The sequence below is a fragment of the Carcharhinus amblyrhynchos genome, chromosome 25 (assembly GCF_965287045.1).
Source record: "Carcharhinus amblyrhynchos chromosome 25, sCarAmb.v2.hapA, whole genome shotgun sequence".
Classification (NCBI taxonomy): Eukaryota; Metazoa; Chordata; class Chondrichthyes; order Carcharhiniformes; family Carcharhinidae; genus Carcharhinus; species Carcharhinus amblyrhynchos.
The window spans coordinates 12,339,297-12,360,361 of NC_137348.1; the positions used below are offsets into that span (position 1 = coordinate 12,339,297).

The 21,065-nt window shown below is 40.6% G+C and overlaps 1 protein-coding gene across 3 annotated transcripts in view; it reads left to right on the forward strand.

The window, feature by feature from the left end:
• The window catches only part of nup188 (nucleoporin 188), a 97,838-nt gene that overhangs the window by 70,850 nt on the left and 5,923 nt on the right, over positions 1-21,065 (forward strand). For all 3 annotated transcript variants that reach the window (XR_013889452.1, XR_013889451.1, XM_080211944.1), the window contains exons 37-44: positions 1,762-1,854; positions 4,001-4,159; positions 5,906-6,043; positions 6,272-6,346; positions 8,179-8,376; positions 9,672-9,803; positions 12,777-12,850; positions 20,220-20,349. Coding sequence is in view for 1 of the 3 variants with exons in the window: in XM_080211944.1 (XP_080068070.1) it covers positions 1,762-1,854; positions 4,001-4,159; positions 5,906-6,043; positions 6,272-6,346; positions 8,179-8,376; positions 9,672-9,803; positions 12,777-12,850; positions 20,220-20,349 (999 nt within the window). In the remaining 2 variants the exon portion in view is untranslated. The remainder of the gene's footprint in view (positions 1-1,761; positions 1,855-4,000; positions 4,160-5,905; positions 6,044-6,271; positions 6,347-8,178; positions 8,377-9,671; positions 9,804-12,776; positions 12,851-20,219; positions 20,350-21,065) is intronic.

A 21,065-nucleotide genomic window follows, 5' to 3' on the forward strand; every position in this document is an offset into this window, starting at 1 on the left:
TAATCTGCATGTCACTTTGCCAAATATTAATTAAATTCTTACTAGGATCAACAATGCTGATATTGTTAGGATATCATTATATGCTAACTCCTCTTGTCAGTATCGGCAGTGGCTTTGATTTCAGTAAGTTTACTTTTTCTCTGTTTTTAATATAAAATTAGGATGAAACATCAAACAGTATAAAGGAAACTTGCAGCATTTTGTAAGACTATGCAATTAAAAAGAATACCTCACCTCTATAGGAATTCTTTGTGCCTGTGCCAGTGCCAGGAGATTCCATTTAATAGATAGCAAACATAAGATGTATGTTTATTTTCTAAATACTTGAATCGAAGGAAAATATTACAGATTTAAAAGGCAGTGAACTCTGAATTCATTTCTGTTTTTTTCAAATCTCCTCATAGTAGGTCTGTATAAACTATGTCTGTTATAAGTGCTGTAGGATAGCAATAACTTAGGTTTATATGGTACCTTGAAAAGAATAAAACATCTCAAAGCGGTATATAGGAGCATTAAAAACAAAATATCACATTGAACTACATAATTGGATATTAGGCTACATTGATCAACGACCAATGTAGGTTTTAAGGAGCCCCTTAAAGGAACAAATTCAGGCAGAGTGGTGTAGCAAGAGTATTTCGGAGCTTGGGGCCTCAATAATAAAGATGGGGCTATCCGAGGTGGAGCTGTTAAAATTGGTGATGTTCCAGGGGCCAGAATTAAGAGCATGGATATCTTGATGGGTTGTAGAGAAAGCAAGGACTGAGGTCATAGAGGGATTTGCAAACAAAAATTTTAAAATCATTTCATTGCTGGGCTGGGAGTCAACTTAGGCTGGCAAGCGCAGAGGTGTTAAGAGAACAGGACTCTGCACATGGTCAGCTGAGTCTTGGATAAGAACATAAGAAATAGGAGCGGGAGCAGATCTTTCTGTCCATCGAGTGCCTTCCATTATTCCAACAGATCATGGTCTGATCAGCTACCTCTTAAATCAATTTTTCACACTATCCCCATGTCCCTTGCTGTCATAAGTATTCTGCCTTGAACTGCTTAATGACTGAGCTTCCATATCCGTCCAGCTGAAGAATCCCTCCTCATCTCAGCCTTAAATAGCTTGTCCCTTATTCCGAGACTGTGACCCTGGTCCTAGATCCTCAGACAGGGAGAGTTCATTTCTACTCTGCTATGCCCTATAAGAATTTTGGAAATTTCAATGAATTCACCCCTCATTCTTTGAAACTCTAGAAAACACAGGTTCAGTTTCTTCAGCCTCTCCTCATAAGACAATTCCATTGTCCTAGGGATTAGTCTGGTGAACCTCTGTTTTACTCTGTCTAGGCAAGTACCTCCTTCCTTAGATAAGACCAAAACTGCAGGCACTACTCCAGATGGGGCCTCATCAAGACTCTATACAATTACAGCAAGATATCAAATCCCCTTACAATGAAGGCCAACATACCGTTTGCCTTCCTTACTGTTTGCTGCACTTGCATGATAGCTTTTAGTGACTTGTGAACAAGGGCACTTAGGTCCCTTTGGATATCAACACTTCCAACCTCTCTCCATTTAAGCAATGATCTGCCTTTGTTCTTTTCTAGTGAAGTGGATAACTTCAAACTTATTCACATATTCTATCTGAATTTGCCCATTCAAACTCCCTTGAAGCCATGATCCAAACAGAGGATGACCTCAGATTTTCTTGTGTATTTTGACAAAATTATTTTGTTAATTGCTCATTTATCTCTCACTTTGTATTTTCAGGGGGCAGCTATAGTAGCAGGAGCTGGTGTACTACCAAGCATTTGTCTGCCACTACTAAGTGTTTACCAGCTGAGCACCAATGGAACTACCCAGGTAACCAGGACTGAAATGTATTTCACAGAATAATGTGAGCTGTTTCATGGAAGTCAAAGTATGTTTTAATGTAGGGTTAATAATTTACATAATATCTCATTAAGATAGGCTTTCAATTAAATCCTAGCTTTTTAAATTATATCCAATTTTGAGGGTCTGGAATCATCGAATGGTTAGATTATAGAAAAAGGCCATTCAGCTCATTGTGTCTTTGCTAGCTTACTGAAAAAATAGTTCATATAGTGCCACTAGCCAGTTTTCTTCACATAGCCCTGCTTCCTTCACAGATAACTAAGTTATCTCTTGAATACTTCGATTGAACTTAACTGCGCCACACATTCAGGCAGTGCATTCCAGATCCTAACCACTCACTGCATGAAAGGATTTTTCTTCATGATGCCATTGCTTCTTTAGCCAGTGACTTTACACTTGTGCCCTCTTGTTCTTGATCCTTCCACCAATGGGGATAGTTTCTTGCTATCAAATCTGTCCAGTCCCCCCATTTTTGAATGCCTCTGTCTAAACTTGCTGTTCAAGAAGAACAGTCCCAACTTCTACAATCTACATAACTGATGTGGTGCCCAGAACTGTTGTACTCTAGTTAAAGTTGAACCAATGTTTATACAGTGTGAACATAAGTTCTTGCTTTTGTACTCTTGTGCCTCTATAGAAATAAAATCCAGGATGACTGTTTTCTTATCTACATGATCCACTGCAGCAACTCACTAAGGCTTATTGAACAGCATGTTCCAACTCAATGATCTCTACCACATAGAAGGGCAAGGGCAGCAGGTGCATGGGAACACCTCGTCCTACATGTTCCCCTTCAAGCCACATCATTGTAACTTCGAACAATATTGCCATTTCATCATTGACAAAACCTTGGAACCCCCTCACAGCACTCTTGATGTACCTACACCGTATGGACAACGGCAGTTCACCACCACTCGAGGACAGTTAAGGGTGGGCAGTAAATGTTGGCCTAGCCAGCAATGCCCATACCCTATGAATGAATTTAAGAAACTCTTCACCTGTCCTGCCACCTTTAATGATTTATGCACATATACATTTGGGTTCCTCTGCTGCCGCACTCCCTTAGAATTCTTTTCTTTTTTATATTGCGTCTCTGCATTCTCCCTATCAAAATAAATCACTTCACATAGAGTCACCTTGGTAGACCAGGTAAGATGTTAACTTGAAGTTGCTGGAGTGTCAGCAAAGTGGTGTTATGAGTAAGTATACACAAAAAAAGAGCAAATATTTCATATATGATAATGATTCTTGTTATGCTGGAAATTTGGGGAGAATGTTTGTGGAGAGCAACAATTGGGATTAAATTATGGAGATTAGATTAATGTCCTTTGCGATTGGAGCAATTTAGGCTGAAATTTTCTCATTTTTATAACTTCCACAAAGCAATGTTTCTATCCATAATATTCTTGGTAAACCCCAAAATTATACTCTTATTGATTCTATTCCTGCTATCTTTTAATGTAACGTGCTGTAATCGTATAGAAATTAATTCCAATTCATTTCCAGATAGTGTTCTATTTAACAGTTTTAATGTTAATTTAGTAATCCTGTTTGGCCTATTCAGTTATGCTGGCTAGCATTTGCTGCCCATCCCTAGTTGCACTTAAGAAGTTGGTGGTGAGCTGCCACCTTGAATCGCTACAGTTCAGGTGCTCTGGGTTGACCCACAATTTAAGTGCAATATCTTCCTTTCCCATAAGTGATATGATTGATGTCTTTGTGATGTTAAATTGAAGCAATCTTTTAATTCTAATTAGCTGTTCAACTATATTCCGAACCTGTACTTTTCAGCCAGATATTTAGGTGCTGAAACATGCACAGCCACAAGCTTTTAAATTCTTAATACATTGTGCAACTCAATGTTACATATAGATGTTATCTTGAATACAGTATCATATGTGACGTGTTTATTGATGTACCACAGGCCCACTTAATGTCTATGGCGCTATAGTTGAACTAAGCAAGATAGCTTCTTAACGTTTCCTGATAACATTTTAAAAAAACGTGTCTTTTAATTATTTGAAATGACCTGAAAATGTACAGAAAACTCAAATCTAAACCAGTGATTACAGTTAACGTCTCTACTGCTTTTATCATCTTTTCTATAATTCAGACCTTGGGATCCTCACGCAAGTCTCTGGACGCCCCCTCGTGGCCAGGTGTTTATAGGCTCACCATGTCACTAATGGAAAGACTTCTAAAATCCCTGCGCTACAACTTCCTTTCAGAAGCCTTAGACTTTGTTGGGGTCCATCAGGAGCGGATACTGCAGGTGGGGGCATTAAAAAAAATGCTTTTTAAACTAAACAATGCTAAATTTGAAGAATTTATTTGAAGCTTAAAATTCTTTGCCTAACATCTTTCTGTCATCGGTAGTTTTACATTTGTTGTTAACAGTACTGTTTAGCATAATTTTGAAGTGGGACACATTTTATGGGGGCAACAACCTTTTCGTTGGAGACCCAAAACTGCTTCAGCTGAATGTCTGAAACACGCAGATTATGAAACGTTTGGTGATTCTGTCTCTTTTCATTCAGGTAGTTTTGTTGACGCCACAGCATAAATGCCAATTAAGAATCTGTGCTCTGGTATTTTAACTATTGATATCACCATCCTTAACTGCTAGTTAGTCAATTAAGAAAGGATATACTTGCCTTAGAGGGTTTGCAACAAGCATTCATTAGATTGATTCCTGGGATGGGAAAAATTTTCCTGTGAAGAGATCTCGAATATCAGCAGCCTGTATCCTCTGAAGTTTAAAAGAATGAGATCTCATTTGAATATATATTCTTTGAGACCTTGACAGGGTAGACGCTGAGAGGCTGCTTCTCATGGTAGTAAAGTTTATTAATCAAGGGATTGAGCTTAGGAGTTGGGAGATAATGCTGCAACTTTATAAGACCCTCGTCAGACCCCACTTGGGAGTACTGTGTGCAGTTCTGGTCGCCTCACTACAAGAAGGTAGGAAGCTGTTGAAAGGGCGCAGAGGACATTTACAAGGATGTTGCCTGGATTGGGTGGCATGCCTTATGAGGATAGGTGGAGGGAGCTAGGTCTTTTCTCCCTGGAGAGACGAAGGATGAGAGGTGACCTGTTAGAGGTTTATAAGATGTTGAGAGGTATAGATCGGGTGGATTCTCGGAGGCTATTTACCAGGGCTGAAATGGTTGCTACGAGAGGACACAGGTTTAAGGTGCTGGGGAGTAGGTACAGAGGAGATGTCAGGGGTAAGTTTTTCACTTAGGGTGGTGAGTGAGTGGAATCGGCTGCCATCGGTGGTGGTGGAGGCGGCGAACTCGTTGGGGTCTTTTAAGAGACTTCTGGATGAGTACATGGGATTTAATGGGATTGAGTGTTATAGGTAGGCCTGGTAGGTAGGGATATGATCGGCACAACTTGTGGGCCGAAGGGCCTGTTTGTGCTGTAGTGTTCTATGTTCTTTGTTCTAAAGTTTAGTAGGGTCATAGTTGCAAGGTTAAAAGGTGACCGTATGGTTGCGAAGAAATTCCTTTGCTCAGATATTGTGGGTGCTGAATATTTCAGTATTTTTGAGACTGTGATTGATATGTTTTTAGCAGTAAGTGAAATCCAGGGGATGGAGTGGGAAAGTGAAGTTGGAATTAAACTTCAGCTATGATCTTATTGGCTGTATTGTTTTAACTCCTTTCTCCATGTTCGTATTATCCACTTGCCAATGTTCAGATGAGGTGTATGATGAATGTCTTCCAGGCCACTAGATGGTGCACTTTGCAGAAGAATATCATGGTCCCAGTGGAACAGCTATGTTGCCTCACCGCTGGCTGCTTTCTGACTATTAATCTTGAACTGGTGTGAAATATATATCTTTGAAAGATCCAGTCTTGAAAGAAACAGTCTTGCCTGAAGCAAACACTGAATTGTAGTTTTTGATGGTTTTAGCTCATTTTTAAATGATGAAGGGATGGATTTGTTAAACACCACATTGATTTTGTTAGCTGTATCAAAACACCTGTCATTATTTTCAATCATTCTTACATAGTGCTTGGATGCAGTTCGGAAGGTGCAGAGCCTGGCTTGCTTGGATGAAGTTGATCACACAGTTGGGTTCATTCTTCAACTCTCCAACTTCATTGGAGAGTGGCGTTTTCACCTGCCGCAGCTCCTTCGAGATGTGCAGGTAGGCTTTTGTTCAGACAAGGTGGAATCTTGAACATGTGATCACTACTTCCAATAATTGAAAACGGAAATTCTCTCTTTGTACTGCTTCAGTTGTACTGATTCATCAAAAGTAACCAGGGACAAGTATCTGAGCTTTTTTATCCTAATCCCTAGCCTAGGATCATTTTGATTTGTGGGGTAAGTGTTCCTTATCTTTGTAGTTAACCACATCTTCTGTGTATTTCAGGTGAACCTGTGTTACCTATGCCAGACATGCACTTTTCTGCTTCACAACCCCAAAGTGCTTCAGCACTACCTGCAGGTCAGTAGACAGTGTCCTTTAGTTGCATTTTGACTATGATTATATGAAATAACAAATAAGCTTTTCAAAAGGCATGTGGTTAATTGTATTTAAGAGAGGTGGAATTTAAAAAAAAATTAAATCCTTCTGCCTGTCATATGACATTTGATAATTTGTGCCCTTTGAGTAATGGGTTTGTCTAGACATATAACATGTAGGAGCAGAAGTAGGCCATTTGGCCCATTGAATAGCAAAGCAGACTCAATGAGATCATGACTAATCTGATATCGTCAACTCCACTTTCTTGCCTTATCCCCATGACCCTTGATTCCAGTACTGGTTAAAAATCTGCCTATCTTAGCCTTGAACAAACTTAATGACCCAGCCTCTACAGCCTTCTGAATTCCATAGATTCATTATCCACTGAGAAGAAATTCCTCATTTCTGTCTTAAATGGGCAACGCCTTTATCTGAGAATATGCTTTCTGGTGCTAGACTTTCCCACAAGGGGAAACAGCTTCTCAACATCTGCCCTGTCAAAACCCTCCTGCCCCAAGAGTCCTGTATGTCTAAATAAGGTAATCTTTCTTCTAAACGCCAATGAGTACAGGAACTTGAATTTTGAACAATGAGTTTTGTGAATGAAATGACATAACCATTCCGCTGGCAAACTGCTCATTAACCTTTTCCCAATGGTTTAGAAACAGCTGACCAAAATAGAAAAAGCAGTCCTTTGATTTGTCCCTGTAGCTCGGAGGAAGGAAGTTGAAAAGGAGGAATAAATGTTACATCTGCAGCAGATGTTTTTAAATCAAGTCACCCATAAGTAAGTTGCCATGATAAAGGGCTGACAATGGTTGTATAAAAATGAGTTGGAGTAGTTTCAATTTGGGCAATTGTTAAGTAAATAAGGTCATGCAAGGCCACTCATTGAGATGAGGGGGTTGGACTATGAAGAGAGACGAACTAGACTGGGTCTGTACTCATTGGAGTTTAGAAGGCTGAGGGAGGATCTTATAGAGACGTATAAGATAATGAAGGGGCTGGATAGGATAGAGGTAGAGAGATTCTTCCCGCTTACAAACGATAGCAGGACTAGAGGGCACAGCCTCAAGATAAGCGGGGGGGCAGTTGAGATCAGAGTTGAGGAGGAACTTCTTCAGTCAAAGGGTGGTGAATCTCTGGAATTCTCTGCCCATTGAAGTGGTGGAGGCTACTTCGCTAAATATATTTAAGTCACGGGTAGATAGGTTTTTGACAGACAAGGGAATTAAGGGTTATGGGGAGAAAGCGGGAAAAGTGGAACTGATCCACTTCAGATCAGCCATGATCTTATTGAATGGTGGGGCAGGCTCGAAGGGCTAGATGGCCTACTCCTGCTCCTATTTCTTATGTTCTTATGAGAATTTCTCCTGGGTTTTACAGGTGAATATTTAACTAATATTTGTTCATTAAAACTGGCTTGCTTAACATGATGAAGACCTGCATTTCAGTGGCCCACTAGGCAGGTGAAAGATAACTGCTTTATTTCTAGTCAATAGCATTTTGAAAGTGTGAAAATGCATAAAGTTTTGTTTGAAGTAATTTTCTGAATTGACTCTCTCTTTCCTGTTTACTATTTGGAATGCGTCCACATTTTAGCTGCCTCCTTGCCAGATTGTTTTACCGGTCTTTGTCCTTGTTTTATAAAAAGACAAAGTTTAAATTTTACCTTGCAACAGTGATTTGGAGATTGAATTAAATCTGGTGACAAAAAATCGACTCTCGATATCTATATTTCTTATACATAACTGCGACAGATCTGATAGGAGAAAATGTACAGTAAGTTCATCAAGTATGGTTGCCTCCTGTAGGTGAAGAATGGTGACACTATTCCTCCTGCAATTCTTCCAAGACAATCAAAACCAACTAAACAACAAAACACAGAAAAGGAGGAGATGGAGCAGCGTGCATTGCTGAAAGTCCAGTCTAGTCTGCTCCGGATTCTGAGTAAGACATTGGCAGCTATTCGACACTTTACCCCTGACCTCTCCCAGATACTGCTGGACCAGGTAAAGACTTATTACCTGTTTATTCTTAATATCAAACCAACACAGCAAGACTGCTTTTAAATATGCAAGTGTATTGTTTAGATGCACATGGTTAATGAGGTTCCCATTGTAAACAGCAAAACTGAAAGCTGGGTCTTCGACCAGGTTAGCAACTGAAATTTTTGCTTCAGAGGCTTGGAGATGCTAATGCAAAAATACTTTTCCCAAATGACGGCTGCACTTCTTGATGTCCACCCTGCAATTTTCTGCCTTTGACAAAGAAAATTACAGCACAGAAACAGCCCTTTGGCCCTCCAAGCCTGCACCGACCATGCTGACCTACTGAAGTAAAACCCCCTGCCCTTCTGGGGACCATATCCCTCTCTTCCCATCCTATTCATGTATTTTGTCAAGATGCCCCTTGAAAGTCACTATCGTATCCGCCTCTACTACCTCTCTCTCTCTCTTTCCCCCCCCCACTCCTCCCCCTGCAGCGAGTTCCAGGCATCCACCACCCTCTGTGTAAAAAAAAAACCTGCCTTGTACGTCTCCTTTAAACTTTGCCCCTTGCCCCTTCATAATGCCCCCCCCCCCCCATCCCCGAGAAAAAGCTTCTGACATGCTCTCTGTCCATGCCTGTCATAATCTTGTAGACTTCTATTAGGTTGCTCCACAACCTCTGTTGTTCCAGTGAAATACCTCTATCTTTTTGAAACTAAAGTAAGAATGCATGCATCACAAAGCTGAAGAAGTGACCTTGTTCCTTTTGACATGGTGATTACTATGCCAGTTTCTGTGTTCTGTGTTAAAATCACGTATTGTGCTCAGTCCAAACTAAGGAAAGCTTCAGTGTTGCACTGTATTTAAATCAATGCGATTTCACTAACCTCATGGCTATGCTGAATCAGGAGCCATTCTTATGGCAATTTAACACAGTTGTTTGCCGAGACTCGGACCCCATGTGATTTTTGTTGCTTGTTTGACACCATTAGAGCAGTGTAGGAAGACGGAAATCCAAATAAGCTTTCCTTACATTTCCCTAAAACCTGGTCAGGAAATGCAAGTTCATTGTTAGTGGCAGGCTGTGTGTGTATGTCCATTGTGTATTATGATTTGAATTCACTCAATCTCACTGGCTCACCTACCAGATGGAGCACCCCTGGGTGAGCACTTTATAGGCTAACAAAAATCATATTGCTGGAATCTCACCTACTGTGTGACAGGACCCGGTTGCCTTAAAAGCGTATAGAAGGAAGTCAACAGGCATCCCACTTCTCCTTTCCGCTGTTCTCCATGTGTTTATTTTATTTCCACAGTCCCTGGACCTGGCTGAATACGATATGCTCTTTGTCCTGAGCTTTACTACTCCAGCATTTGATTCTGACGTTGCTCCATCATTTGGAACTCTACTAGCAACTGTGAATGTTGTCTTGAACATGCAGGGAGAGGTAAGAGCTGAGGAGGCATAATAATATGACAGTACAATGATGCGTGTATGAATCGCTGACCATTTAGATCACAGGCATTCACCTTTCTGAGGTTACTAAATTTACTTGCTCTTTTTTCATTTTGCCACATTATCAGAATAGATTTCCAGCTGTTTTCTTGAAGTAATAAATCTGTGTTGCTGTCACCATATTTAATTTTCTGCATTATCAAATCAGTGACATTTGCTGGTGTGCAAATTCAAATATTGGCAACTCCTGTGCGTCATCCTGATTATCATTTTTCTTGTGTGAATGTTGACTGTGACCATTCAAAGTTTTAAATTTTTAAAAGTTTGTTATTGTGGCAAGTTGCCTTACATTAACACTGCAATGAAGTTACTGTGAAAATATCGTAATCGTCACACTCCGGTGCCTGTTCGGATACGTTGAGGGAGAATTTAGCATGGCCAGTGCACCTAACCAGATGTCCTTCAGATTGTAAAAACCAGAGTACCCAGAGGAAATCCACGCAGACACAGGGAGAATGTGCAGATTCGGCACAGACAGTGATTCCCAACCCAGGAATTGAACCTGGGTCCCTGGCGCTGTGACACAGCAGTTCTAGCCATTGTGCTGCCCTTTGTAGACTGTATTGGCTGATGGGCCTACTAGATACCCATATACATGGATATTTACTGGAGATTCTGAGCCAGATTGTAATGCTAACATTGCTGTCCTGTTGAGATCTGTTAACTCAGCACAGCTTGGGGAACAAATGCACATCTTTCTTAGTCTGAATGATTCAGTGCTACACCAGATGGTGTACTTACTGACTGAACTGTCAGGAAATTCCAGGAGTGAGCTTTGTTGTTGAGCTGCTTTACATTTTTTAGCCTTTTGATGTAAACAGAATGCACTGTTAGTTCATTCGTGGTCATTAGTTTTGTTTGAGTCTTCCTGGCTTGTGGGGTAAAATGCCCATTCCATATGTATGCTTTCAGATGTGTTGTCATCTACACAAATTGCCAGACATACTTTTGAAAGGAGGCAAAATATTTTGTACTAGGGATTATAAAACATTTACCAATCTCGAAAATACCCACCCAAATGAAATATGGTCCAATTGATGTCAGAATCTTTCTTAGAAAAATTGCCTGTAATTAAAGTTTATTTATTAGTGTCACAAGCAGGTTTACATTAACACTGTAATGATGTTACTGCAAAAATCTCCTTGTTGCCACACACTGTTCAGGAACACATGCTGTTCGGGTACACTGAGGGAGAATTTAGCATGGCCAATGCATCTAACCAGCATGTCTTTCAGACTGTGGGAGGAAACCGGAGCACCTGAGGAAACCCATGCAGACACTGAGAAAACGTGCAGACTCCACACAGACAGCGGGAATCAAACTTGAGTCCCTGGCTGTGTGAGGCAGCAGTGTTAGCCACTGTGTTGATCTTAAGATCTGTTTATATAACAATTCGACATTAATGATGGCTCCACGTTACCAGAAAAACCTTCTATCTTATGTGCTACACTGTTGTGTCCTTTTAAGTTAGTGTTTTATACAGTAAGCAAAGACGTGGAATGTGTGCTAGTTTCAATTTTTAAAAGATGGACCTTGATATTATAATTGCACGTGTGACATTGGACTGCACCTATGAATGATAATACTGATCACAAACCATCCTTCAGCACGCAGTGAAATCTTTATTACCTGGCAGTCTACCATTTGGAACGCTCTATTAATTGGAATGTTGGGGTTGGGTCTGATTTTTTTGTCAACTCAGTGGTAGTTGTGATCAGTGGCCTGTCCTTGCCTCCCACTCTGCAGCACCATGTTCTCTTGGTACTGCTCACTAAGTTCACTGACTGCTGCGTATCTCGCAAGACCTCACCCACATGATCAGCCTGGAGCTTTCTGATTGGATGAAAACACAGCTGTTTTTTATATCTTAGTTAGCTGGCGTATTTGATTAATTGGCACCTCCTGTTCCCAAATCATGGTGACAAATGGAGATTTTCCTGTACTTTATTAAAAAAATTTTCTACATCCCTGTAGGATATTTGAATAACAACTGGTATATCCCAGATGTGCAATTCCTCTTATCCTTTTGTATCAAAACATGGCACGGTGGCGTGGTAGTTAGCACTGCTGCCTCTCAGCATCAGGGACCTGCGTTCAATTCCCAGCTTGGGTCACAATTTATGTGGAGTTTGTATGTTCTCCCTGTGTCTGCATGGGCTTCCTCCTACAGTCCAAAAGAATTGTTGGTCACATGCATTGGCCATGCTAAATTCTCCCTCAATGCTCCGAACAGGCATTGGAGTGTGGCGACTTGGGGATTTTCACAGTAACTTCATTGCAGTGCTAATGCAAGCCTACTTGTGACTAATAGATAAACTTTAAAACAAGAGTAATCTCAAAAACATAATTAGTTTCAGACAAAGCTCAACCTTTCCTCATTGTAATTTAAAAAAAACTTTCTAACATATTCTCATTATACTGAAATCACCTACGCAGCAATTATTTTTTTGATTTGTACACAAAAGACCTAATAGATCTACTGCATCTTTTGCTGTAGATTCTTTGAGGTCAAAACATTAAGGATTTCACTTGTACTGAAAGCCCCAAAAATAGGGAAGGGTGTAAGACTAGCAGTTGTTGTTTCTAACGGTTATCAAGTGGCTTCTGCAGGCAGCTTTCTCAGGCTGGCAAGTGAGTTCAGGATCTGCTGAGTTGTTTCAGGCCCATTGTTGAATAGTCTGTTCAGAGTGGCTTGTGAAGAAGGACGAACTGAGTGAGATACTAGAATGCAGCCGCCATAACGAGAGCTGGGGGAAGGAAGGGAAAGCAAAGGAAAAACCTAAATATGTAGGTTTACAATATAAATAGAGAATATTCACACACTGACATCACCATTGTTTCTAGAATAGCATATAGCATGCGTGCTATATTTCTGTCTTTACTTAGTTTTTTTTCTTCTTTCTAGATTGATAAGAAGAAGGAACCTATGTCGTTGAATGTGGGACCATTAACTTCATCTGAAGAGGCAAAATCATTAAAGTAAGTTTAAAGAAGATAAGTTCTTTTAGATTTTAGCTTCAAAAAACCAAATCTCTCAAAACATTTTGTTGGCAGTGGCTCAGCCGTATTGAGTGATATTTCTTTGGGTCATAGACTATCAGAAAAACTGTTAATTAAAGAGCAAACTAAATCAAACATTGTGTTGATTTTGCCACTGAAACATGCAGTGTATACATCAGACTCCATTTATAGGCCTAGCCTAGCCCAGCTGTCTTGATGCAAGTTCTGTTTGTGTTGGAATGCTTGCTGCAGATTTTGTGTACTGAAGTAGTTTCTGACTGGATGATTATTTTCTACTAAAACCTTGGTTATGAGTTACTAAAATGGTGTTTATATAGTTGACGATCAAGAAGTAGAAATTGTTTGGAACATAGAAGCAGGAGAAGGCCATTTGGTCCTTTTTTGCCTGTTCCAGCTTTCAGTAAGATTATGGCTGATCGAATTGTGGTTTTAGCTTCACTCTCCTGTTTGGTCCCATAATCCTTGACTCCCTTGCCTAACAAAAATCTGTCTAATTCTGTCTTGAGTAAACTCAAAGATCCAGTCTTCCTGCTTTCTGGGGAAAAATTGTGCACACTAATGACCCTCTGGGAGAAAATGTTTCTCCCCACCTCAATTTTAAACAGGAGACCTCTTCGCTTAAGCTGTGTTCCCTGGTTTATATCTCCCCGACAGGTGGAAACATCTTCTGGGTATCTACCCTATCACATCCCATCAGGATCTTGTATGTTTCAGTAAGATCACCTCTCATTCTTCTGACCTCCAATTGGTATAGGCCTAACCTGTTCAATATTTCTTCAATAGGCAACCCTTCATCCCAGGAATGGGTCCAGTAAACCTTCTCAGAATTGTCTCTAAAGCAATTATATATTTTTTTAAATAAGGAAGCCAAAATTGCACACCAATGCCTGTACAGTGGTGATAAAACCACCTTTTATATTCCGTTCCTCCTGCAATAAGTGCCAACATTCCTTTTGGGGCACAGCCTCAAGATAAAAGGGGGGCGGTTTAGAACGGAGTTGAGGAGGAACTTCTTCACTCAAAGGGTGGTGAATCTCTGGAATTCTCTGCCCGTTGAAGTGGTGGAGGCTGCCTCGCTGAATATTTTTAAGACGCGGGTTGATGGGTTTTTGATAGGAGAGGGGATTAAGGGTTATGGGGAGAGGGCGGGAAAGTAGAACTGAGCAGCGACAGATCAGCCATGATCTTATTGAATGGTGGGGCAGGCTCGAAGGGCTGGATGGCCTACTCCTCCTATTTCTTATGTTCTTATGTTCTTATGTCTTCGTAATCACTTGCTGTACCTGCATATTAACTTTGATTAATTGACCAGGACACCTAGATCCCTCTGCACCACCAAGTTCTGCAGTCTTTCTCCGTTTAAGTAGTGTACTGCTTTTCTGTTTTTCCTGCCAAAGTAACCAAGTCCACATTTACCCATGTTATACTCTGCTAAATTTTTTGCACACTCACTTAACCTGTCTATATCTGAGAAATATGAGTGACCAGGGTGAGGTTAGGGCCAGTCAAGGATAGTAGTAGGAACTTGTGCATGGAGTCAGAAGAGACAGGTGAGGCATTGAATGAATACTTTTCTTCAGCTCTCACTAAGAAGAGGGGCCATGTTTTTGAGGATGTGTGTGTGATACCGGCTGATACGATGGAGGAGGTACATGTTCTGAGGGAAGATGTATTAGCAATTTTGAAAAACCTGAGGGTTGTTAAGTCCCCTGGGCCTGATGGGATACATCCTAGGATAGTTTGGGAGGCAAGGGATGAGATTGCAGAGCCTTTAGCTTTGATCTCTGGATCCTCCGTGTCCATGGGGATTGTGCCAGAGGACTGGAGAGTGGTGAATGTTGTGCCTCTCCAAGAAAGGAAATAGGAATGACCCTGGTAATTATAGGCCAGTTAGTCTTTCTTTGGTGGTCGGTAAGTTAATGGAAAGGGTCCTGAGAGATAGGATTTATGACCATTTGGAAAGATACAATTTAATCAGGGATAGTCAGCATGGTTTCGTGAGGGGTAAGTCCTGCCTCACAAATTTGGTTGAATTCTTTGAGGAGGTAACTAAGTGTGTAGATGAAGGTAGAACAGTTGAAGTTGTATACGTGGATTGTAGTAAGGCGTTTGATAAGGTTCCCCATGGTAGGCTCATGAAGAAAGTAAGGAGATAGAAGGAAATTTGGCCGATTGAATAAGTAACTAGCTGTCTTATAGAAGACAGAGGATGGTGGTGGAGGGACAGTTTTCAGACTGGAGGCCAGTTACTAGCAGTGTACCACAGGGATCAGTGCTGGGTCCTCTGCTATTTGTGATTTTTATCAATGACTTGGAAGAGGGGGCTGAAGGGTGCGTTAGTAAATTTGCTGATGGCACCAAGATTGGTGGAGTAGTGGATGAGGTGGAGGTCTCTGAAGGTTGCCACTCAAGTGGATAGAGCCGTGAAGAAAGCTTATAGTGTGTTAGCATTTATTAACAGGGAGTTTGAGTTTAAGAACCATGGGGTTATGCTGCAACTATACCGGACCTTGGTGAGACCACATTTGGAATAGTATGTGCAGTTCTGGTCACCTCACTGTAAGAAGGATGTGGAAGCATTGGAGAGAGTGCAAAGGAGATTTACCAGGATGCTGCCTGGCTTGGAGGGTCGGTCTTATGAGGGAAGGTTGAGGTAGCTGGGGCTTTTCCCTTTTAGAGCGGAGGAGGATGAGAGGTGACTTAATAGAGGTTTATCAGATGATGAGGGGGATTGATAGAGTGGTCGTGCCGAGACTATTTCCTCGGGTGGATGTAGCTGTTACTAAGAGGCATAACTTTAAGGTTCATGATGGGAGATATAGGAGGGATGTCCGAGGTAGATTCTTTACTCAGAGTGTGGTTGGGGTGTGAAATGCACTGCCTGCTGTGACAGTGGAGTCGGACACTTTAGGAACCTTCAAGCAGTTATGGATAGGCACATTGAGCACACCAGAATTATAGGGAGTGGAATAACTTGATCTTGGGTTCGGACGTAACTCGGCACAACATCGAGGGCCTGTACTGTTCTATGTTTCTATATCACTTTGCTGACACTCTTCTTCCTCGTGACAAATTACTTGCTTATCTTGGTATCACTGGCAAATTTAACCACCATATATCCAGTCCCTTCCTCCAAGTCTTTGATACAGATTGTAAATAGCTGAGGCCCCAGTACTGATTCCTGTGGTACACCACTAGATACAGCTTAACCAATTTGAAGAAAGCTCATTTATCTATAATCTCTGCTCCCTGTTAGCTAACCAAACCTTTTATCCATGTAAATATGTGACCCCTACACCATGTGCTCTTATTTTGTGAAGTAATTACTTTGTCAGAAAACTTTTAACAGTTAAACATCATTTCCTTTTCACAAAGCCATGTTAGCTGTGCCTGATCAAATCATGATTACTTAAGTATTTATGTAACATCCTTAATAATGGATTTTAGCATTCTCTGTATGACAGACATTAGGCTACTAACTGACCTATGGTTTCCAGTTTTCTGCCTCATTTCTTGAATAAACATTAGCTATCTTCAATTCCACTGGAACCTTTCCAGAATGTAAGGAATTTTGGAAGATTATAACCAATGCTAACTGTGCTGCTACTTCTAAGAATGATGCAAGCCATCTGCTTCTGGGGACCTGTCAGCCTTTATGTTTAATAGTTTTCTTACCACTCTGGTAATGGTGATTGCACTCTTTCTATCATCTCTTAACTTACCAAAGGTCTTCGAAAGTTTCCTTAGTCTTCTATCGTGAAGCCTGACACACACTACCTGTTTACGCCTCCACCGTTTTCTTTCTATTATCAGTGTCCCAGGCACACGGTCTAGAGGACCAACACAAACTTAATTTGTGTTTCCTATTCAAATACTTGTGTGCTTTCTGCTTGTTTGTTTTTCTTTTTAGTAACTTTTTGTTAGTTCTTAAACTCTGTCCCATTCCCTGACCTACCATGCATATTTGCGGATTTGTCATATTTCTTTCAACTCAAAACTATCCTTAACTTACGTATTTAACTACGGATGTTGCATCCTTCTCAATCAGCCTTTCTTTCTCACTGGGATAAATCTTTTCTGAGTATTATTTAAAAACTCTCAAAAATCTGCCACTGTTACCTTTTAACCTAATTTTTCAGTTCACCTTAGCCAACTGTACTTCGTATTCTCCTAATTATCTTTATTTAGGTTTAAAATTCAAACTGAATGAAGTTTGATAAACGAACTTTACATTTTTGAACCCTCAGTTCAGCGGTATAAATCTTTCTCCTCCCTTGTGATGCAGAATTGCCTTGCACAGATTTCACTTGTGGCATCAAATAGAACATAAGAACATAAGAAATAGGAGCAGGAGTAGGCCATCTAGCCCTTCGAGCCTGCCCTGCCACTCAATAAGATCATGGCTGATCTGAAGTGGATCAGTTCCACTTTCCTGCTCTCTCCCCATAACCCTTAATTGCCTTGTCTATCAAAAAACTATCTACCCGTGACTTAAATATATTTAGCGAGGTAGCCTCCACCACTTCAACAGGCAGAGAATTCCAGAGATTCACTGCTCATTGAGTGAAGAAGCTCCTCCTCAACTCCGATCTAAACTGACCCCCCCTTATCTTGAGGCTGTGCCCTGTAGTTCTGCTATCCTTTCTAAGTGGAAAGAATCTCTCTACCTCTACCGTATCCATCCCCTTCATTATCTTATACCTTTCTATAAGATCCCCCTCATCCTTCTAAACTCCGAGTACAGACCCCAGTCTATTTCATCTCTCTTCATAGTCCAACCCCCTCATCTCCGGTATCAGCCTAGTGAACCTCCTCTGCACTCCGTCCAAGGCCAATATGTCCTTCCTCAAGTGCGGTGACCAAATCTGCACACAGTACTCCAGCTGCGGCCTCGCCAGTGCCCTGTACAGTTGCAGCAAGACCTCCCTACTTTTATATTCTATCTCCCTCGCTATAAAGGCCAACATTCCATTCGCCTTCTTGATCACCTGCTGCGTCTCAGACTGGGTTTTTGCGACTCGTGCACAAGGACCCCCAGGTCCCTCTGCACCGTAGCATGCTGCAGCTTTTTGCCTTTTAAATAATAATCCCTCCTACTATTATTTCTGCCAAAGTGGATAACCTCACACTTGCCAACATTATACTCCAAGTGCCAGGTCCTCGCCCACTCGCTCAGCCTATCCAGATCCCTCTGCAGACTTTCCACATCCCCCAAGCAATTTGCTTTTCCACTCATCTTCGTGTCATCAGCAAATTTTGTCACCCTACACTCAGCCCCCTCCTCCAGATCATCTATATAAATGGTAAATAGCTGTGGCCCCAGCACCGATCCCTGCGGCACTCCACTAGTCACCAACCGCCAATCAGAATAGCACCCATTGATACCAGTGATACACAATACACTTCATTCCCAAGTTCTTGCCGTTGACCATATAGATGAAAATCTGTTCCCTCAGGCTCTGTAGACACGTTTTTTTTTCTTTTGATTTCACCAACGTTTGTTATTATAACTCAGTGATTTGCCCACTCTCTCAAGTAGAGGCAGATGGTATTATTTGTAAAATGTTAGCTTGGATCTTTTAGAACAAGTTTTATATTTGTCCCTTAGCTGTCAAAGTTGCAGTTGCTGCTGGAAATGGCACAACAGTCTTGCTGTCGCACTCAAAGCTGGCTACATAGTGTGGATTAGAGTCACATGTAGGCCTGACTGAGTAGCGGTGCTGGTTTCCTTTCCCTGAAGAATATTAGTGAGTTAGTTCAATTTTTTTACAGCAATCCATTTATTCTGGTGCAAAATATGATTTATTCAATTTACTGAATTTAATTTCACATCTTGCACTTTAGGACTTGTGGTTGCTTCACTTATGGTTGCTAATATTCAACAATTAATCTAGATAATTAAGAACTGAGATTCCTTAGACATCTCCTTTATATTTTAAAACAAATTCAAGCTTATTTTTTTTTTGGTTTAACATGCCGCAAGGGATACTAATCTGTACACTGTTCCAATTTGATGTGTCATGAACTATAGTAAACAATTGTTATGTTAGACAATCCACTGATTCTGTTTGGCGTAAGATTCAGTGGTTAAGGCCCATTCCCAAGTGTTTACATGTCATTTTACAGTATCCTGCCTTCCAGTATGGGGTCTGCCTTTTGTTCTGAGGGAGTATGCTGGTTCGTTTTTATAAACATGCCATTGTAAGAACAAGAGAGGGGGGGAAATATCAGCACGTTCCACGCCCAAGGGAAACAAATACCTAAAATACTTAGAGAAGTAAAATGTCTGTTGTGGCTGGGAATTGGGGATGATAAATGTTCTGGTATGTGAGGCCAACAGCACAATCTGTAACCAACGAAGTTGAATTAATTGTATTCCAAGTCACAACTGGAGAGACTTTTTTTATTCTATCTCCTTCCTAATTAAACATACTATGAGTAAAATATAATCATTAGATGGATTTGCTTCCATCTTACGAGTCTGGAGGTTTGTTTAAAAAAAATTCTTTGCCGTTCCCAGACCACACGTGTGGTATAGCTTAAAATAGTTGTGCAAGAGCCAAGGTTTTATGATCGAGAAGGGTAATTTAAGCCATACCAGCTGTTCTTTGCTTTTCTACAAGGTTTATATTTGCTCAAAACTTAAATATCAGTAATTTACTAAAAACTTGTACTTGCAAAGTTTTTAATATTTATTAAAAATCAGATCACCATCCAAACTGTGTCAAAAACCCATGTGATTTATGGTAGTGTGGCTCAGTGATTGAAGTTGCCCGAGTGAAAAGATTGTGGGTTGAAGCCCCACTCCAGAGATTTAAGCCTATAATCTAGGCTGGTGTTGCACTGTGAAAATCTTCTGCAATAGTGACTTTTGAATGAGTCATTATACTGCAGCTTGTGTGTCTTCAGTTAAAAGATTTATGGCACCATAACTGAACAAGAGCAGAGAAATTCTCCCAGTGCTGGCCATCACTTACACATCACTTACTATCGGTCTTCAACCAACGTCCTTCAAAATAGATTAGCTGGTCCATGTGTGTAAATTATCTGCCATTTTATTGGTGAAGTACTTAATTAGGCTTATATTAATACGTGTTTTATTCTTTTCTATATCTCAATACTTTTAGGAGTCAGTTTAAATTTCTCAAGAAACAAACTCACATAGTCTACTTCTGATCACATCTTTTAATATTTTTGCCAGTTTTCTAACTTGTCATGAACAATATTCCAGTGGCTGAATTTTATGAAATTAAAGCTAAGCTAATTAAATTGTAAGTTCCATTACTCCCTTCCCTAATAAAGTCAACGATATCCTCTTGTGTTATAGGTCCCTCCTGATGTTCACAATGGAAAACTGTTTCTATGTGCTGATTTCACAAGCGGTCCGGTATCTGAAGGATCCTTCTGTTCACTCACGGGACAAGCAGAGAATGAAACAGGAGCTGAGTTCAGAGCTGGTAACTTTTCAGTTTTGCGCTGCACTTCAATTGTTCAGTAAGAAGTCTCAACATCAGGCTGAAGTCCAACAGGTTTATTTGGTATCACCAACTTTTAGAGCGCTACAGCGCTCTGAAAGCTTGTGATCCCAAATAAACCTGTTGGACTTTAACCTGGTGTTGCGAGACTTCTTACTGTGCCCACCCCAGTCCAATGTCAGTAATGAGCAATGCTGACCAACGTAGTGTGTGAATGTGTATAGTGTAGAAGTTAATTGTGTATGTGTGTAGATGTAGTATAAAAGTTAATTAAAGATTGCTTCTTGCATTGTTCAGACATATCTGTTTTTGTAAAATTTCCCTTTTCTTCCATTTTCTTTGTTTTTATTCTGAGCCTTTGTGTTTGCCTCCAGTCTTGGTCCTTGTTCACATACACTGTTGCTTTTCAATATTTTTTCTCCCCTAACTTGCCTTTGGAGTCCTTCTAAAGTCCTAAGTTATTTTTAACCTTTATTAAGCAGTTAGTTTGCTTTAAAAAGTACTTTGCCTGGATCCTAAATTGCATAATGTAGTTTGGAGTTTTACTTGCCTTATGTCAACCTATTGTTTGCAAATTCCTTGGTGTTTAGTTGGCTGCTCACTTTATTCTTATCACTATTTGCCGGAAATCTGGTATTGAAGCCATCCTGACCAATGCATAAGAGAGATTATTGGCTGTTTGTACTATAGAACGTACT